The sequence below is a fragment of the Brassica napus genome, chromosome C7, assembly GCF_020379485.1.
Source record: "Brassica napus cultivar Da-Ae chromosome C7, Da-Ae, whole genome shotgun sequence".
NCBI classification, from domain to species: Eukaryota; Viridiplantae; Streptophyta; class Magnoliopsida; order Brassicales; family Brassicaceae; genus Brassica; species Brassica napus.
Window position 1 is genome coordinate 51893371 of NC_063450.1, and position 19904 is coordinate 51913274.

The 19904-nt window shown below is 34.0% G+C and overlaps 3 protein-coding genes and 2 long non-coding RNA genes across 6 annotated transcripts; 2 read left to right on the forward strand and 3 right to left on the reverse strand.

Moving 5' to 3' along the window:
* Window positions 1–587: 587 nt before the first annotated feature.
* On the forward strand, window positions 588–1703 carry LOC106410287. The gene has a single exon (XM_013850784.3). It carries the CDS (start codon window positions 753–755, stop codon window positions 1542–1544), a length of 792 nt encoding a protein of 263 aa, XP_013706238.1. The 5' UTR covers window positions 588–752; the 3' UTR covers window positions 1545–1703.
* A 3046-nt stretch (window positions 1704–4749) lies between these two features.
* Window positions 4750–5543, reverse strand: LOC125590143. Its single transcript, XR_007326350.1, has 2 exons — window positions 5183–5543; window positions 4750–5059 (listed from the first exon to the last, which is right to left on the reverse strand). It is a non-coding gene; the product is annotated as an uncharacterized LOC125590143 (long non-coding RNA).
* Window positions 5544–7497: 1954 nt separating this feature from the next.
* On the reverse strand, window positions 7498–8691 carry LOC106408547 (xyloglucan endotransglucosylase/hydrolase protein 24-like). The gene is made up of 3 exons (XM_022705824.2): window positions 8413–8691; window positions 8010–8203; window positions 7498–7903 (listed from the first exon to the last, which is right to left on the reverse strand). Exons 1-3 carry the CDS (start codon window positions 8674–8676, stop codon window positions 7513–7515), a joined length of 849 nt encoding a protein of 282 aa, XP_022561545.1. The 5' UTR covers window positions 8677–8691; the 3' UTR covers window positions 7498–7512.
* A 2583-nt stretch (window positions 8692–11274) lies between these two features.
* On the reverse strand, window positions 11275–12752 carry LOC111207612 (xyloglucan endotransglucosylase/hydrolase protein 24). Its single transcript, XM_048763244.1, has 3 exons — window positions 12344–12752; window positions 11974–12167; window positions 11275–11856 (listed from the first exon to the last, which is right to left on the reverse strand). Exons 1-3 carry the CDS (start codon window positions 12605–12607, stop codon window positions 11475–11477), a joined length of 840 nt encoding a protein of 279 aa, XP_048619201.1. The 5' UTR covers window positions 12608–12752; the 3' UTR covers window positions 11275–11474.
* A 217-nt stretch (window positions 12753–12969) lies between these two features.
* LOC125590144 lies at window positions 12970–17992 on the forward strand. 2 transcript variants are annotated; one of them, XR_007326352.1, is made up of 7 exons: window positions 12970–16188; window positions 16315–16461; window positions 16641–16682; window positions 16853–17230; window positions 17330–17378; window positions 17477–17570; window positions 17673–17992. It is a non-coding gene; the product is annotated as an uncharacterized LOC125590144 (long non-coding RNA). The 2 variants fall into 2 exon arrangements; XR_007326351.1 differs by having other exon boundaries at window positions 17477–17992.
* The last annotated feature ends 1912 nt before the right edge of the window (window positions 17993–19904 follow it).

Here is a 19904-nt window from a genome sequence, read left to right on the forward strand (position 1 = left end):
GTGAGTACAAGTTAACCAATGAATTTGGAGATTGCATGTAGTCCAGGAAACTATTACAAGTTATATGTTTCTAAAGTATGTAATTTTAATATGCGTTAGGGATAATATATACATATGACGATTTTGATATAGAAAATGATAGATGTACGGAAACAGATTTTTCGAATATAAAAAGGATGCTTTGGATCAATGGTGATGTTGGTACTTGCAACTCTGATTCTAGAGTGGGATTCGAATGTAAACAAAAATGTTATATACATTTTCTTTGTTATGACAATGAAAACAGAGTAGTAAATAAAGTTTATTTGGTATAAAGTTGTAAGGGCATGAAAACCCTTGAACAATAAAAAGTTTTTTTAACTTTTAAGGGCGTATTTAGCCAACAAACTAGGAAAAAGGAGACAAAGGTGCTTATAATTTGTTTTCAAATGATACAAAGAGGGTATAGCAATTAGTCGAGATAAACAATTAGTTATGCATCAAAATAGCAATTTGAAATTTCACAAATAATTAAATTTTATATAACCACATAAAATTGGACGAGTCAAAAAACGACAAACATTATGTATATAAAACACCTAAAGAATTATATAACCCGTAAAATAACCTTGCCAATTAAAAAAAATCTTGTAAGTTGTAAGTTTATTTGACCACCCAGCCCTCTAGGAGGCCATGTATATATAAATACGTGGTGACAAAAACTTGATACTTTCAAAATCTTCATTCAACCTTTCTCTATTTCCTAAAAAGACATGGAAGCTTCACATAACTCCAATCTCCAAACCCCTAAACTCACAAAACCATTACATGATCTCCTGGAACTAGAACAAGAGGAAGAAGATGAAGATAAAGAAGAAACACTCTCTCTCCGAGACCTTCCCCTGATCAACGACAACAAACCTAGCTCCACCGCCACCACAACCACCACTGAAGACCACGGTGAACCGTCGACGGAACCTTTTGAGTTCTTGACCTCAACTTCCTACGACGTTTCTCCGGCAGAAAACATTATCTACCGAGGCAAAATCATCCCATTAAATTACAAAAATGCCCTCTTCTCGCCTCCTGAACACATCAGCCCACGAGTTCGGACAAGATCCGAGTCCTTGTCTGCTATACAAGGCAATAAGCTAAACCCTCCCCTAGCACGCGACAATGTCGGGCCTATGAGAACAAGCCGTTCTTTAGATGATCGCAAGCTCACACGTCGTTTAACCACCGCAGATCCTCCACCAGAAAATGTTTCTTTGACAAAAGGTAAGGCTAAGACTGAAACAGTGTTGTCTGGAAGTGGAAAGAGTGTAAGACCTAGATGGTATGTGATCATGTTTGGTGTAGTTAAATTCCCACCAGAGATCGAGCTGAGGAATATAAAGAGTCGCAAAACTCGCCGAAATGTTCCACCGGTTATGTTTCCGTCTCATCCTGACCGGAGATCTCAAGAAAGGTCGCCGTCTCCTTCTTGGAGGTTTCTCAACGCCTTAAGTTGCAAGGAGCCCACAAGCGTCGCTGCAACGGCACCGCTTTGGGTTCCGCATGCGTAAACTACTGTATTATCCCTAGGAACCAGTCCGTGTTGTTGCGTGGTTGCTTGCTTTGCCGTTGACTGAGAAGGAGAGAATTGTCTTTTCTTATAAAATTTTGTAATTCTCATATTGTAAAGTTTTTTTTTTTGTGTGAAAGAATGTCGATATTGTTATTTATTTGGTGAAACAATATCGATAATAGTTTAGACCATAACATTTCGTCATATACCATTTTTATGTTATATATATATATTTTTTTTTTCTTTTGTATTCAGCTCATTTGTTTGAATGATAAAAATATATATTTAAGATATTATTTTCAAAAGTTTTAATTGTTTAGTTGGTGGGAAGAATGAATGGTGATGATCCAGAAGAGGCACGAGAAGGACGTGACCAAAATTTATTACCTCACTTTTTTCTCTGCAACTAGTTGAGTTCTGTGATGTAGACATAAAATTATATATTTTTAGCATTTATTTGTGCTTCGAAATCTATGGTTGATAAAAGGTATGATAATAATACAAATTCCATCTTAGAGATTGTGACCTTCACCTTCTATTTGTTCAGATACTTCTAGAATTGAATCATTGCTTTTTAGACTTATTTTCCTTACAAATCTTTTTCACCGTATTCATGTGTGAGACCATGTTTATCTCAGGTTTCTAACCGGGTCTTTAACAAAAATAGATGATTTAATTAAATCAAAAATAATTATAAAGTTCATTACCGATCTTTAAGTGAGGATTCTGGAAATCGATTTTAATTGGGGTTTCACAACCACGTGTCAGCAAAGGAAAGGCACCAGATTTTTTTTCTATTTTCTTTTCTCTTTTTTTTTTTGTTTTCTCATCTTCTCCGTCATCCGACGAAATCCACCACCTCTTCTCTCGGCTTCTCCGTCAGAGACGATCGACGACTTTGTCGGTCATCACGGCGTATTCTCCGTGTTCTCCGTCAGACGAGCACTCGAAACCCACCAAGAGGACAACATGATTTGGATGTTGATTACCGTCAGAAGAGGACAGCATGATTTGGACGCTGATTACCGTCATAAGAGGACAGCTCTCCCACAAAACTCTCTCTTTAATTCTTCTATTTTAGGTTCTCTTCTTCCCCTACCTCTGGTTCCTTATCAACATCTATTTGTATCATCTTGGTAGTGTTATTCTCTGGTGAATGAATTTTTGAAGCTTAATTAGCGAATTGAATCAAACATTCCTATGCTAACAAAAAAAAATCCGAAATAGAGGTTCTTGTTGATGTTTATAAAGTTTACAAAGTTTGTATAATATGCTTCTCGGTTTTGTATTGTGTTTTGGGTTAGATAACTTCAGTCCACGACTTGAATTACTTGTCTCAGATGCTGTGAAGAGGCAGATGACTAAGGACGGTGAAAAGCATCAAAAGGTACAAACTTTTTTAAAACCCAACAAGATTCGATTCTTTACTCTTTATTATCATAGATGATGACATGGTATTGGTCGATAAGATTTCAACCTGACGTTACCATATCATGGAGAGACTATTTCATTAGAGGTAAACTAACTTAAACTATGTCCTGCACTTCCTTTGGCCATTACTTCCTGTGTGATTCAGTATATATGGTAGTGAGAACTTTCTGCAACTTTTACAATGCAAAGTATCAAATGTGATGACATTTTTTGCTCACTCTTGATTCAACTTTAGAAATACAGAGTTTGACATGTTTTGAATATGAGTCAGGTTCGAGTTTTTTATATAAGTTTGAAGGTTCGTAATCTTCGCTTTTGTAGATTTAGTGATATGGGTTTATTATCAGTCTCATGTGGGTTATTTGCTTTTGAATATAAACTATTTGGCATCAGTTACTTACGGATGTTGGTTCTGCTCTTTATGGTAATACAGGAAGGAGAGCTACTTGTGCTGCTTACAGATGGTAGAAAGCTAATGGGAACACTCTGTTCTTTTTGATCAATTGAGAAGAAGAGGAAGCCCGTCTCTAAGGTAATCTCAACACACTCCATTCTCTTTATCTTTATGATGCATTGTATTCAAATTCCAAGTCTTGTGATGTGGGTTAGAGTTAAAGCGGGTTTAGGAATTTTCAGCCATTTCTGATACAGATTATTTCATTTTTGGATGATGCATTGTATTTCATTTGCATTGTATTAATAATTTTTTCTTTTTAAGAATCCTTAATTAAGAAACTCCCATTGGACCATTCAAAATGAGAGTTTCTTAACTAAAGTTTTTAGGTTACTTTTATTAATTAAAAAGTCATTAAGAAATTCATAGGGGTGATAGGGTTAATTATGCTCTGATACAGCTTAATATAAGAATTTTTTTTTCCATCATAAAAATATATTAGGCACGATAAGTGAGTTACAACCTGGTTACGAACTTACAAACACACTTCGACTACATGCCAGACTTATACAAGAAAAAACAAAAATTACCTTGCATGCAAGCTCTTAAAGAAGACAAATACGTTCCCTTACTATTACAAAAAAAAAAACCCAACATTATCGAGAAAACATAGATAGAGGTTTCAACTTGCTTATCATTACACCGATAGGCCAGGCTACAGGACCACCCGGAACCACATAAAATTGACTGACTTGTATTTTGATGCTCTTTAAGCGATGGTAAATGCATTTCTATATAGCAAGTAGTCCTTGATTCCACCCTTTACTTTCTTCAAGACTTCAAGACCAATATATTTTTATTTTTTCTACAGCTTCCAACAACACCGATTCCTCAGCTGGTAAAGTAATATTTTCCACTTTGTGGAAATCTATACATTCTATAGCCCAACTCAAAAAAATTTCTTTTTTTCTTTTGCATTTTCTAAGGTGATAATAGCATTGAAGGATCTTCTATTATGCATCGCCATCGTTCCAAGATTAGGGTTTGTTATGATGGCACCTTCTGAAACTGACTCTCTTTGGCATTTTTCTATTTCACTTTTCAAAAATGAAAGAATCATTCACTTCACTATTAAGCTCATCTATTTTTTTTTTCTTCATTAAAAAAAACGATTGTTTTGTTTGAGAGAACTGTAACAATTCACCTGAAGAGGTTAAAATGAATTTAAACAGTAAGAAAGAGATGACGTATCTTGGAAGCAAACTGTCTGAAGAGCAACACTTTTTTTTTGTGTGAATTTGATTGTCATTATGTTGAAGGTTTAATCTTGTGACCTTTACTGTCGATATTGATAAGTTACTTGCGGAACTCGGATCAATTGGCTGTGAAGAATTCTCTATCTAATCACTAAATCAAAGAAGATATATCTGATTTTCAAATTTTTCAGAACGAATCAATCAATGGCAATGATCAAGAAGCCGACAGAGACATGCATGAGGAAGAGAGGATAAAGTGCGAGAGCTTTTCTTTGCAGCGCTCATGAAAGGATAAGCAGCCCAAGAGCTCCAGGCAACGATCATTTTGAGTATCACATTGTCCTTCAACATGCAGATCACAGCTCCAACGTCGGGTGGGAATAGACAGTAGCCCAAAAGGCTTAGGCTTTGGAAGAAGATTATATGTCCTCCCTGAAAAAAATTCATATTGTTCAAGACAGCGAAAGTGAGATGCTTAAAAAAAAAATCAAAACTTGTAACGAGAAATAAAAAGTATGTGGCTTTTACTAATATACGAATCAAATGTGTGCTTACCAGGAGCAGGACATTTAGTGTGAGGATCACTGCTCCGGCTGCAAGTAGTGCAAATGCCACGGCAAATACTTCGGACTGGAAACTAGAGAGAGAAAGAATGAGAAGAGAAGAAAATGCAATAAACAGAAAAAGAATCTTTATTCTACCAGATGAAAACACAGACGTGGCTTATACCCTTATGCTTAAGTGGTAATAAAAAGCAAGCAAGCAAAGGCAGACAAAACACAGTCATGTCTTTTCCGATAAATCATGCATACATCAAGTACATTCAAACACAACAAAAAAAAAAAATAACAAAACAGCCTTGTTTAAACCTTTTGATTTCACATTTTCTTATCCAGTATGTTCATAAATCTCAGTACAGTAAACCATTTTTAAGCAGGAACATATGAAAATACCGGCCACAACATGCCACCCGTTTGGTCACATAAGCTTAAGTGACATGAGTTCAAGGCTAAATTATACAGTATGGCTGATCGTATATCGGATCCAAACATAAGATGCTGCTAAAGTAAGACAAGAAACTCAAAACTACAAGTAACACAGCATCATATCTGTTAGTTGTTGCTCATCAAAACTAACAGCAGTATAGAGACTAGTCTAGTGATATCAAAACTAAGAGCAACACCACAAGAATCACCATTATAAAGAAACCCTCAATGACTCCAGATAACTATGTACCAAACGCTCAAATCACATTACACTAAAGCTAAGATCTTTATGATTCCTGCATCCGCAAGACTTCCAAAAGGAGAAAGCTTTGGATCAGAATCTACACTTCTTAACCGAAGCAGACCAAGAAAGAGTAAGACCGAAGAAGACAATGAAGAAGAAAGGGCCCCCAAAGATCCCAATCCCTAAGCGCCTTCCCAGGATCTTCCCTATATGGATTCGGAAACACCACCAGCTTCAGATTACTCACTGTCCTCCCCACATCTCTCTTCACTGCGTGTTCGCCGGAGATCCGAATCCCATGGTCTTGGAACCTTCCGAGCTGCTGCTGAAATCACCTGACGGCGGAGGTAGCGGTGGGAGGTTGGATTGAACGAACGGTGAGGATGTAACGGGTATTGAGGGACGAGCAGGGAGGACGCTTCCGTCGTTGTTGATCATGTTCTCGATCTCGTCGATGGCGGCGTCGTGTCGTTGTGAGACATTCTCCTTTTCGGTTCCGACGTCTTCGCTTCACCGGAGAAGATAAATTGATCTGATCTGAGACGATAAAGATGAAATAAAAAAAAAATTATATTAGAAAACGCACTGGAAACGACACCGTATAACTCTCTGCGCGCGCGTAACGCCGTCTTCGGTTAATTATGTGCCCTGTTATGTAAAGCGGTAGGCCCTAGGCGCTAGTCGGGCTGTCGGGTTGGGCCTAGCGCCTAAAGAAAAAATCGGGGATTAATCGGAAATTATGCGGGGCAGAATTTTTAGATGGTTTACTATGTTATAAAACATGTTAATCTTTAATTGTGTATAACATTAATACATTTTCATGTTTATGATTGTATAAAACACACAAATAGAATATATAAATTTAATATAATGTAATTTTCATCAAAATTATGAATATAAATGATATTTATAAAATTTTAGATCAAATAAACAAATAAAAATATTATTAAAACTAAAAAAAAAATTAAAAAAAAAAAAAAAAAAAAATTAGGCGGCCGCCTAGGCGGCTAGGCGGTCATTTAGGCGGCTAGGCGGTCATTTAGGCGGTCTAGGCGGAAAAAATCGGATATCCGATTTTTTAAACCGATTTGGCATAAATCGGGGCGGAAAAGTGACGCGTAGCGCCTAGGCGGCTAGGCGGCCGATTTTTAGAACATGGATTATGTGTAATGGTAGTTCAACTATAAATGGAATTTTAAGGAAGTGGGATTTATATAAATGACATTTGATTTTAGATCATCTATATTATACATCTCATCTCTAATCGTGTGATTAATAGTCTTTGATGACCAAGTAATATTTGGAAATATTTTTATTGACTGTAAAACTTCTATGATAATCTTTTGAGTATACAGAATACTATGAGTTTCATACTGACGTTTTACAACAATTGCATTTAAATAAGAGGCATTATTTCTTACAATATGACTAAATTAAACTTATCATTTTTTTATCTGGAAAATATATAAAGAACTATTATTGTCATAAAACTTATTTCTTTTACAAACAAACAGAGACATCTCTTACATATATAGGTTTTAAATATACACACCTTTTGTTTTATTGGACATATATACATAACGAAAGATACAAACCAAGCAACAAAAGAAGCAACATATAAGAGCATTCACACACAAGTATAAAATATAATAATTCTATACGCTTGTTGCACATTCACTAGGTACTCCCTGTGGGAACTTCTCAGTGTCAGTACAGTAAGTGTAGATCATGTAATTCTTCTGAACCCATTCAAGTCTAGCTTGGCTCGTCGCATCCATTTGTTGAGTGTACCAACTAGAGCTTGGTTTGTTAGTGCTACAAGACGATCTTCCGTTAGTATGGACACACCCATCAATATTAATGTTCCTGAAAGAAGCCGTGAATGGAGCTCCGGACCAATCCGTTTTAACCCGACCACCTCTTGTTGCCCAATCGTCAGCGTTCCATAAATTCGCGTACATCCTCATCGGCTGGCTGTTTGGAAACAAAACACCGATTGACTCAGAGTTTTTAAACTCTCTAATCGGTGTATCATCGACTGTCAATCTGAGACAAAAAAAAACAGATTAAGGATGAGAAAAAATCTTAAACCCTGATTAGGGATTAATAAACTTTACTTGTGGAGCAATAAAGGTGAGATTTTTGACTCTACATGATTCTTTGAGGGTTCCAGAGGATTGAGTAAGTGTGGAAGTTTGCCGTTGGGTCGAACCAGAGATAGAACTGTTGCTCTTTGTCACCTTTACCTTGAGTGTAAACATTAGTGTGTAGAGTATAAGGATCTCCACTCGTATTACCCAAGAACTCAAAACCTATCTCATCCCAAGTCGATCCTTCCGATTTCAGCTGGAAGTAAATATATATAAACAAACATTCAGTTATCAAGATAACTTTTGTAATAGCTTGTTAAACTGTATACTTAGGTCATTAATTATGGCGTGTAACGGTTTTAAAGTCTCATAATTAATAATGGATGAATTAAAAAGAAAAAAGATAACCATGTAATATCAATTATCAATCCACATCTCATGAAAACTCCATGTTGAGTAACTTACGTAGAAATTCGTGACTATTCCTGCTGAGTTACCAGGAACGAGTTTGATTTGCATATCTATCTGTCCAAACAAATACTCTTGTTTTGACTGAAAACCAGAACCAGATAATTTGTCTAAAGAGAGAGTAAGAAGCTGTCCGTTGTTGAGTATCTTCACATGGTCGCTTCCCCATGCTACGTCAACGTCGCTGTTGAAATCCGCGTCAGAGAATGAAAACACCGCCATGAGAAGAGTCGTGAAGAAGAATATTTTGAAAGGATACATTGTTGTGAGTACGTGTGGGTGTGTGTTATTGGGTTTGGTGAGGAATCTGAGGAAGAAAGAAGAAGGACGCGAACTATATATATAGGCATATAGCGAACTAAAATCGATTTGATTTTTTAAAAAAAAATAATCGGAATATTCCTATATTCCAACTCCTAAATTTCACCATATCTATACTTCTATACAATTAAAGTTGATGTTAATAATAATCGCATATCTATATATATTGGTGTCCCTATTACTATATTCACATTCACAACTCAGTGACTCACAAAAAACATGTCTTCCAAAAAATATTTTACACTTCTTAAGGATGTAAAACTTCCTTCTACCAAGACACTTAGACACATAAATAATAATGCTATAGATTTTACACATCCGAATTGCCTTTATGCCTTATCTAATTTTTGTATACTTATATAGTGCCCAATGTGTAACTGTTGGAAATTTATTTTATAAGAATTATAAATGATTTCAAAGCGAATTAAAACTTAATAATTTATTTACATTTTCATCAAACATTAAAAATATGCAAAATTGTCTAGGTTATATACTTTTGTATATTTATGCATATATACAAAATATAGTTTACTAATCCATTTTTATCATATAAAAAAAGCTAATACCAAATGTTGAAAATATATTTTACAATAATATTTATACAGTGATTTTGAAGGTAATACAGAATTTATAATTAAGTTTAAATATATGATCATAATCTACAGTTAGAATGTACATGCAAAAAATTAAAAATCTTTTATATTTTTTCTAACTAATCCAACACACATGCAATAAGACAAATATATAACAAGAACCCACTGACAGAGTATATGATCTGAACAATAAACTAAAGTGATGCATGCAATGTCTGTATTAAAAACACAGGATTTAATATGTGTAAAATGTTAAACGATATAAGATATCAATCATATAAAATAAATAATGATGGATTTAAAAATTAAAATGCGCATGTCATTTTCTATTATTTATACATTTGTTCTTCTCGCATGGTATCATAATCAAACAGATTGAATGTCAAAATATTCATATGATATCCGCGCATGTCAAGCTATATTTTTAGTTTTTATTATTTATACATTTTTTCTTCTCGCATGGTATCATAAACAAACAGATTGAATGTCAAAATATTCATATGATAGAACCGCCACTTAAATATTGTTAGTAGAGTTTTTGCAAAAAAAATAAAATATTGTTAGTAGATAGCTAGCATGAATCAGTGTATGAACACCAGTAGTGTAAAGTTAAAATTTGTCAAACACAATTTAATTTCATTATTACACTGACATGATTTGAGGTAAGTACAAAATATCGGTTGGTTTTAAATAGTAGTCTGAGTTTTGAGCAAGTAATAGTATGGATAGATAGACCATATATAAGAATTAAGATAGGATAGCTACGTAATTATACGAATACTATATTACTATTACAAGAAGTTATATACATAAGAACATGATTCACTGGATGGATTTTCTTTTACACGGAAATTTTGATTTGGACCGCCTAACCAAACGTCAACTTGGTGGTCCTACTAAGCTCTACAGCTGTGCCATTATGAGATAGTTTCCAAGTGTAAATTTGTAATGGCTTATCATAACTCTTAATCAGAGGCCTGAACAGGTGTCACCTTCTGGGTGGAGGAGGAGGAAGACGGGGGAGGAAGCGATGGGAGGTTGGACGGAACGAACGGTGAGGGTGTAACGGGAATTGAGGGACGAGCAGGAAGGACGCTTCCGTCGTTGATCATATTCTCGATCTCGTATCGATGTGAGACATTCTCCGTTTCGATGCCGATGTTCAGCTTCACCGGAGAAGACAAATTGATCTGATCTTATAGTGAAGGGACTAGGGGAGAAAAAATTGATATAAGTGCACTAACAAGAAACGACATATACTGCGTACAACGAAGTCGTTTCGTTGATTATGTGTTCGGTTTAACTATAAATGAAATTTAAGGAAGTGGCAAGGTATAAATGACTTGTCATCATCGTTAAAGGGGGTCTTTAAACTTAACGTCAGACCGTCTATTTTAGATCTCATTTCGAAGTAATGGTGTGATTAGTTGATAACCCTTTGATGACAAAACTAATATTGGAAAGGTTTTTGATTGAATGTTAACTTCTTTGATGAGTTCTTTGAGCAATCAGAATACAATAAAGTCTAGCACTGACATTTTCCAGTAGTTGCATTTAAATGAGGAGCATTTAAATATGGAAAATTATTTTAAATAGTCATTTTTAATTTTTTTGTCACAAAATAGCTTTTAAAAAAAATGACTCAAATAGTTTTTTTTATTTTAAAATTTTTAATATTTAACTTTTTATTTTTTAAAATTTGAAACCATATCCCCAAAACCCACCCCTTAACTCTAAATCCTAAGTCTAGATTAGTTAAACCTAGGGTAAACATACATTTTTACCTTTTAATAAAACTTATTTTGGTCTTTTTTTTCATTGAAGATTATTTTCGTGACAAAAACTTAAAAAAACTATCATAGGGAATTTCTCTTTAAATGTTTAACACGTTTCTCATATCTCTTACCATATGAGTGAAGTAAGTATCATTTTTCATCCGAAAAAAAATAGAAAGTAGTAATATCATTTTTCATAAACATGTTATTTTACAGACAGAGACATTTTTAGACTCTTACATATCTAGATTTGTAAATATACACACCTTTTGCGTTATTGGACATAGATATACACTCGAAAGAATCAAACCCAACCCAAGCAACAAAGAAGAAACATAGAGCATTCACGTACTTTATAAATAAAAAAAGTCTATGCGCTTGTTGCACATTCGCGAGGGATTCCCTGTGGGAACCTCTTACGGTCCGTACAGTAATTGTAGATCATGTAATTTTTCTGAACCCATCTGAGTCTAGCTTGGCTAGTTGCATCCATTTGTTGAGTGTACCAACTAGAGCTTGGGCTACAAGACGATCTTCCGTTGATATGAGCACACCCGTCGATCTTAATGTTCCTGTAAGCAGCCATGAATGGAGCTTTGGACCAATCCGTTTTAACCAGACCACCTCTCGTTGCCCAATCGTCTGCGTTCCATAGACTTGCGTACATCCTCATCGGCTTGCTCTTTGGAAACAAAACACCGATTGATTCAGAGTTTTTAAACTCTCTAATTGGTGTATCATCGACTGTCAATCTGAGCCAAAAAAAGGACAAAACAGATTAGGGGTCATTAAAAATGCTTGAACCCTGATTAGGGTTTGTTTAATAGACTTTACTTGTAAAGCAAGAAAAGTGAGATTTTTGACTTTACATGATTCTTTGAGGGTTCCAGAGGATTGAATAAGTGTGGAAGTTCGCTGTTGGGTCGAACCAGAGATAGAATTGTTGCTCTTTGTCACCTTTACCTTGAGTGTAAACATTAGTGTGTAGAGTATAAGGATCTCCACTCATGTTACCCAAGAACTCAAAATCTATCTCATCCCAAGTCGATCCTTCAGATTTCAGCTGCAAAAATATATAAAAAACAAGAACTTAATAATCAAGATAACTATTGTAATAGCGTGTTAAACTGTATGACTGCGGTTTTTAAAATCTAATAATAAAATGGATGGAATTAAGAAAAAAAACATGTAATTATTATCAAACCATATCTCATGAAAAGTCCATGTTGAGTAACTTACGTAGAAAGTTGTGACGGTTCCTGCTGAGTTACCAGGAACTAGCTTAATCTGCATATCGATTTTTCCAAACAAATACTCTGTTTTGGATTGAAAACCAGAACCAGAGGACCTGTCTAAGGAGAGAGTAAGAAGCTGCCCGTTGTTGAGTATCTTCCCACGGCCGTTTCCCCAAGCTACGTTGACGTCGCTGTTGAAATCAGCGGCGGAGAATGAAAATACAGCCGCAAGAAGAGCTGCAAAGAAGAATATTTTGAAAGGAGACATTGTTGTGTGTACGTGTGGGTGTGTGTTATTGAGTTTGGTGAGGAATGTGAGGAAGAAAGAAGAAGGGAGAGAGGTATATATAGTGGGAGGAGAAGAAGAGTTTAATTAAATAAAAAGAGAAGAGAGTGGGTGAACAAAAGGAAGCTAATGTCAAGACATTGCATGCAAGATGTATCACAGCTGGAGTCTTGAGTACGTCCATCATTTGGTTAACAGATAATTTTACAATCCTTAATTAAAAAAGGAGTTATATTGATGTATAAACATAGTCAAAATTTGAATTTCATTTGGGTAAGTCCACAAATTATAGGAACTTGTTTGAAGTTTGGAATTGATATAAAATTTTAGAGAAAAAAAAAAGAGTTTGGAATTGATATTGAAAACCGACTACTACGATATCAAAATTGATGCGGATAAAAAAGAACGATGTAAACCAAATAAAGCAATCTCTAATACTATAAAGTATTTTGAGAAATATACAAAATATTAATTAATATTCTATTTTTAATTCTTCTACTGATAGATGCTAGTATAAACTTTTCCTTTGGTTAATACTTGTTTACCATTTTCTCTCATGGATTTTTTGTTGTTGTCAAATCAGAGCTTTAGGCTAAGGAAATTAAATAATCGTTTGAGATATAATTGCTGCATGCTTTGTATATATATAGTAGCATTATTGTATATAATTCTAGGGATTTCGAAATCCAAATGTGTTTATACATCTCTCCTCCTACGAAGACGCCTAGAGTGAGGAGATAAGATAAGAGGTCTAGAGGGACATTACGTGTGTAATGGTTCGACTTCAAATTCTGGAATTTAGTTGAAAGCTTGAAATCCTAAGAGAGAATGTGTATATTCATATATTTTTCCTTGAAATATTTTGAGTTTTTGTTTCCTCATAGTTTGGTATGTATCGAATTACTAGGTCGTAAATAACTGGACCCATGTTTCTGAAATAAAACAACTTGAGTTGATTCGTTTCGAACTTCTTTATGTAGGCATTTAACATAAAGCTTTATAAGCTTTACATATTTTGGAAATACTATCATGATGTGACTAAAGAACAATATTGTTATTAAGTGTACATGTGTATTGAGCAATAGACGCAACGAAGAAAAGTATGAGCTTAGTTGTATGGGTTCAAGATTTGATTGCGTTAGCAGAGGTGCAAGTAGAAGCAGAGCCACGCTTTCTTTCTCTTTCTTTTCTTCTCAATCATAAAAGGTCGACTTCTTTTGGTTGGTCACTTATTAATAAAGATGTTTCTTTGCAAAATACTATAATCCATATATATATGCAACCATACCTATGAGTATACTGTATATTTGTTTTTTTTCTTTTAATTATATAGAATGCTACAGTTTGATGTAAACTTAGTATAATAAATTAAATGATAGAAATAAAGCTGAATTTGAACAAAAAAAAGAAAAGAAATAAAGCTGAATTATATACGTAATATATGTATCTTTATCACTAAAATGGAACCTAGTGTAGTAGGTTTACTGTGGAGTCTTCAGACCAATATGGTATACTAATCTATTTTCAAGAACCGTATAACAATTTATTTGCATGTGGCGTGAAGGATTATTGAGTAGTTTTGGTTTAAGTGGTTTTCTTTTGTTGATCAAACTCGGAAATGTAGTTTGATTGGTATGCATATTTGACAAATTAAAACAGCTATTACAGTGCATCTAGAATTATATATAGGAAACAACTAATAAAAGAAATTGAATGTTGTCTATGCGGACAAGTACTGATATTTATTGGAAATGACTGATGAATATGAGGGTGGTCCAAACTCAAAGGTTACTATTTTTTTCAAGCACCAAAGCTATTTTCATCCTTCTTTGTTTATTTCAAGGAACAATCAACGTTTGATAGTTCCAACTTTTTGCTAATTTCGTCTTCTGTTTTTACGCCAAAGGTACTAATAAGTTGTCAATTTTAAACAAAGCTTCATAAATTTTTCACATTATTGCCATAAAATATCATAAAACTATAGATTATGACAAATGTAATTGCTACTACGAGCTTTTGATAATTAGTTAAATGTAGGCGAAGGTGGAGTATGCAACTCTTGCAAATATATATTATTTTGACCCTTTTTGTCTGGCATGAGTAACATAAATCAATAGAATGAAGTCAAGCATTAACATAATAGAACCACTATTAAAAATTGTGTAGTAGAGAGCATGGATCAATATATGAACTCCATTAATATAAAGCTAAAATTTGTCAAACACAGTTTAATTTCGTTATTACACTGATATGATTTAAGGACAAACGACAGGTTGGATTTAAATAGTAGGTTGAGTTTTGAGCAAGTATAGTATGGATGGACCATACGAATTAAGATAGGATAGCTACGTAATTAAAACGAGTACTATTACAAGAAGTTGAAGTTATATTACGTATGAACATGATTCATTGGATGAATTTTCTTTGACACGGAAATTTTGATTTGGACCGCCTAACCAAACGTCAACTTGGTCCCACTAAGCTCTACAGCTGTGCCATTATGAGATTAGTTTCTAAGTGTAGTGGCTTATCATAGTTCTTAATCATGAGGGGCCTAATCTCACTGTTAATTCAACTCAGCATATATTTCATTTTAACGAACCCATATCTCAGACAACTATGTATGGTCTTGTCCATTTCGGGCTCCATTAATGTTGCAAGCTCGTGTTAATTATAGAAAATTATAGTTGTGTAATTCAAAATTTTGGGTAAACATTTTGGGTAAACGTCCCTGTGAACAGCTTCAATGGTTGGGATTTGGGAACGATGATCGGTATTCTGTGTAGGGTAGAGCGAATTTGTGGAATGCGCCGGATTGGTTGGTCGATGCGAAGCAAATGATGTAATATCTGAATTAGAAAATTTTGTTTGATTGGTGCTTGTATTCGACATTGTTTACCCATTTAGGGGTTAATTAATATATATATCATCGCAATACTAAAAGCCAAATATGGTGCAAGAAGAAGCATGCCACATCAATTAAAATAATCCACCAATCAGAAGTTTTCTTTTTGATATGTCATTGTTTCTTCTGTCAAAATGAAAACCAGTGGGTTCGTGTGGGCTGAATCTATTTTTAGTAGCCCAAATTGACACACTATAGAACTCGAACATACTTCGTCTTCTCCGTTTCAGCTTCATGAAATTTCCGTTATCGACCCATCTCTTAACAATTAATTGTATTCATTACTATTGACTTTATGAGTTCGTTTCGCTTTGCTTTGTTTCTCCATCTGTATAAAACCTCCGGTTATACTTTAATCCACCCAGAAACACTAACCTCCATTGAAGAAGCTGGAGCTATGGCAATGAAACCCAACGGAAAGTCTCCCCTCTCCACCAGAAAATCTGGCTTTGTATTACTGCAGTTCGGTGCCGGAATGGTCGTCTACTGGATCACAAGATGAGACCTTCAAATATTTGGAGCCAGAGCTCGATGGTGACAACGGAGATGCCATGGAAATAACGGGATAATGAAATTCTTCTTTCATTTCTTCTCCTGAAACATTTTCAAAGAAGAAACAACTCTAAAAGCTTAGTTTTTGGAATTTCAGATCCTTAAGGTAATTGATTTGTCAGCCAAATGGATTTCATAGATTCCAATGAATAGTTGTCCTAAACACAAATTTATGGATGTCAATTGTGAAGAGGCTCTTTTTATTCAGTTTGCTTACTTACTTCTCTAACAGGTTGAGCGAAGCTCACTGGACATCCTACTGTGTTCTCAGTGCACCACTACTTAGTTGAAGTCAAAGTTTTCCCCTAACATTTTTCCTCTATTCTTATAGTGACTGCTATCAACATGGGATTGGGTAACTCTTTTCAAATATTCGATGGTTAGTCTCTGCTGATTTTTCCACTACATAGTCTCATATTAAATATTACGTTTGCTATTCTAATCGTGTACTTCAGACATTAGCTTCGTATAGATCTTAGCATCCTAATACCTACTAAGAGTTGTGAAGCTTCTTCTACATCTACACTAATGCATGTGATTGTTTATCGTCGTTTGTAGATTATGGCTCTTTCAAGTGATTTCCCTGGAGTGTATACAGAAGTAAGATTATTACGTCTTCTTCCTTAAAATACTCAAATCTAGCCCTGTTTTTTTTTTACTTTTGTTGTGAAAGTACTGATTTATGTTATTCATAGCAGTAGAATATGATCAGTCCATCATATAACTTTGATTCATAAAGATTATAAGTGGTATGCTTTTCAATTTTGCAGGCTATTATAATAAGAGGCCTATAAAGAATATAAAAGTACAGAACTTATTGTTGTATGTCTTTGGGATGGCTTTTAGTGTTGTTGCTATAGTGATCCAGATTTCGATGCCATCGCAAATAAGTTAAGACAAAACTCATCTTCTTATTTCTGTACGTATTCAGTAACCAATTCCCTCAAGCTTCATGTAAAATAATTCAAGAAACTGCCACTTATTTATAGTGTTGGTATCAGAGAGCTCATTATTATTGGATTGCTGCATTATTATCCCACTATGTCGCATCTGCTCAGGTATTAAAGGGGTCGGTTTATCATTTTCAGGAGATCCTTCCATGGCTACTCATTGATCACAGTTCTGATGATTCTTAACCACACTTTCAGGTAAAAGCTGCTTTTAAGGCTAAATTCTTCTCTTAACTCTTAATCTCAGTTTATGTGTACCTAACACATTAAAACATTACTCCCATGTTTGTTTCTCAGTGGCATTGTCGTGTCAGTGGTGATGAAATATGCAGAGAATACTGTAAAGGTAATTAACTAGTAAATGCATTTTCATTCGCCAGCATATTCCCTTAAGTAGTAGTCACTTTTGTATATGGGGTTTAACCTCTGTCAATTTGTATGTAGGTTTATTAGACTTCAGTGGCACTGCTTCTCACTACAGTTGTCTCTGTATACTTATTCAATTTTCATGTTTCATTAGCCTTTCTCCTGGGCTCAAGTAAGTTAACCGCATTTGCCTCTGTCAATACAATCAATCTAACATTTTCACATAAAATCGCATAACATACGAACTGATGTTTACTGTGTTCGCACTTAGCAGGAGATTGATATGGTCTATTGGAATCTGTTAAGATGAATGTATATATAGTTACGTACACCTTTTTTTGTTCAACTATTGATATATAAACCAAAACAGAGGAGTTTGCACATGAGACAGAGAGAGGGAATCTCTATCCTTATTGGCCAAAACATATTCTACGGACTATCATCAAAGGTCTGCACTACTACCAGTTAATTTTGATGGTTGAGAACACCAGTTTTGAGTTTACATGAGTTCACGGCCTTTAAAATGTCTGTTCCAAATATCTTGAAGAATTAATCAACTTCACTTTCATAATTTGAAGGAAAGTCAATTACTTTTCAAAGTAAATAAATCAATCATATTTTTGTACAGCACAATTTAAGCGTGTGATTTTGGGCAGCGATCCTGAATCTCTCATTGTTGAATATACCAACTCATTCTTTGTATTTGCGGCTTAAGATTTTGACTATACAATAATTGGGCGGAAAAGCAATTTGAAAGCGTGAACGGAATGACGTTTTCTCTAGAACAGGAGTCATGGGTAAACATGATTTTCAGTCTGTGATCAATTACTATACATAAATAGAAAATGCCATTTTCTGTTCTAAAATATTTTTTTAATTAGCCCTTTTCCTAAACATATATTTATAAGCTCTAAAATGAACTGTAGTCTAGAGTCATATTATACTCATTCTGTTTCAATTAATTGGTGTTTTAAGATTTTTGTTTTGTTTCATAATAAAGATGTTCTCTTTATTCAAAATATTATATTATATTTTTTATTAGTTGAATTAATTTTTAATAATATTTTTATACAATCAAAATAAATTTCATCTTTAAACGAAAAAGCCTCTGACATATCAATTTAAAAATGAATCTAACGGTATGAATTTTGAATGGGTTGAGTCTTAAATGGAGTGCGTTCAGATGTATTGATTTTTCCATTTTAACATTCCTATATGGATGGTTGTAAAGAAAATTGCTAATATATTATTTTGATCTGGCATTAGAGCATTTCTAACTTCACTCCATTTTTTTCCTGCAAAATTAAGTAAAACTAATTATGGATTAAAACACTTTCTAACCTTATTTTATTTGTTACTCCAAAATAAAGTTAACTCCATAGATAAAATAATCTACTTTTGTTTGTTCATTATTTTATTATAGAGTAAAAAATAGAGTAGGATTATAATATTTTTTACTCCATACTCATTTTTACTATATTTTAAAAGGAAAAAAAAATATTTACATTAAAGATACTCTTAGAAGTTCGACGACTCATATAAATCTAACACACACATATATATATATATATATATATATATTATATATGCATGTTATATTAATATTAAGGGTTTCAGACATCAGTAAACAATTAATAATATGAGTTTGTTATAGTATATATTGTATTCATTCTATAAAATATATATTTACATTCAGATATAAATTATGAAGTAATCGAAATTCAATTAAAATATAGGAAAATAAAATATAGGAAAATAACCCGGGCGTAGCCCGGGAATGTCTCTAGTATATATAACAAAAACAAATTATGGGTAAACATCTCGTTCGGGCTTTAGTTATTTTCTTTTGAAACTGTATGTTATTGCCGATTGAAAATGCAATCCTAAATTATTAACTAAACTTTTTGAAAAGGCGAGAGCTGCAATTTGTTATAGATTGATCTAAGATTGGTGGATGTATAACCTTTTTCTGTAATCCAGAAACAAACTTTTGTCGATATGATCATATGAACGAGAGATTTTGAGTTTAAGGAAACAATATAGACGGGGTCAGCTATAGAATCATATGTTATAGAACGTCTATCACCAGTCACCACCACTGCTTGTTTAAACGATTGGAACTTTTCAAAACATTGTTGAACATTATACACTAGATATGTTTAATATGTTTTAATATTTCAAAGTTACTACTGTCTTGTAGTTTTTGAAATCTTGCAATATTTGTAACATAATATAATTTGTAAATTTCGTTATTGTTCAAGTGTCACAGAAGATGAGACTGATGAGTGATGACGATGGATTCGTCAATGCATGCAAAATTATAAGAGAGAGAAAGAGAGGGAGAGAGAGAGAGAGAGTTGTCGTCTTACCTCACAACCGCACAATTATTTAGAACCAAACAAATTATTCATATACATTTGTTACAGAACACATCGTGCCTACCAAATATCTTCGTATGCTTTCTTCCTAAAAGAATTGGCTGAATGTCATTTTCATTAACCAGCTG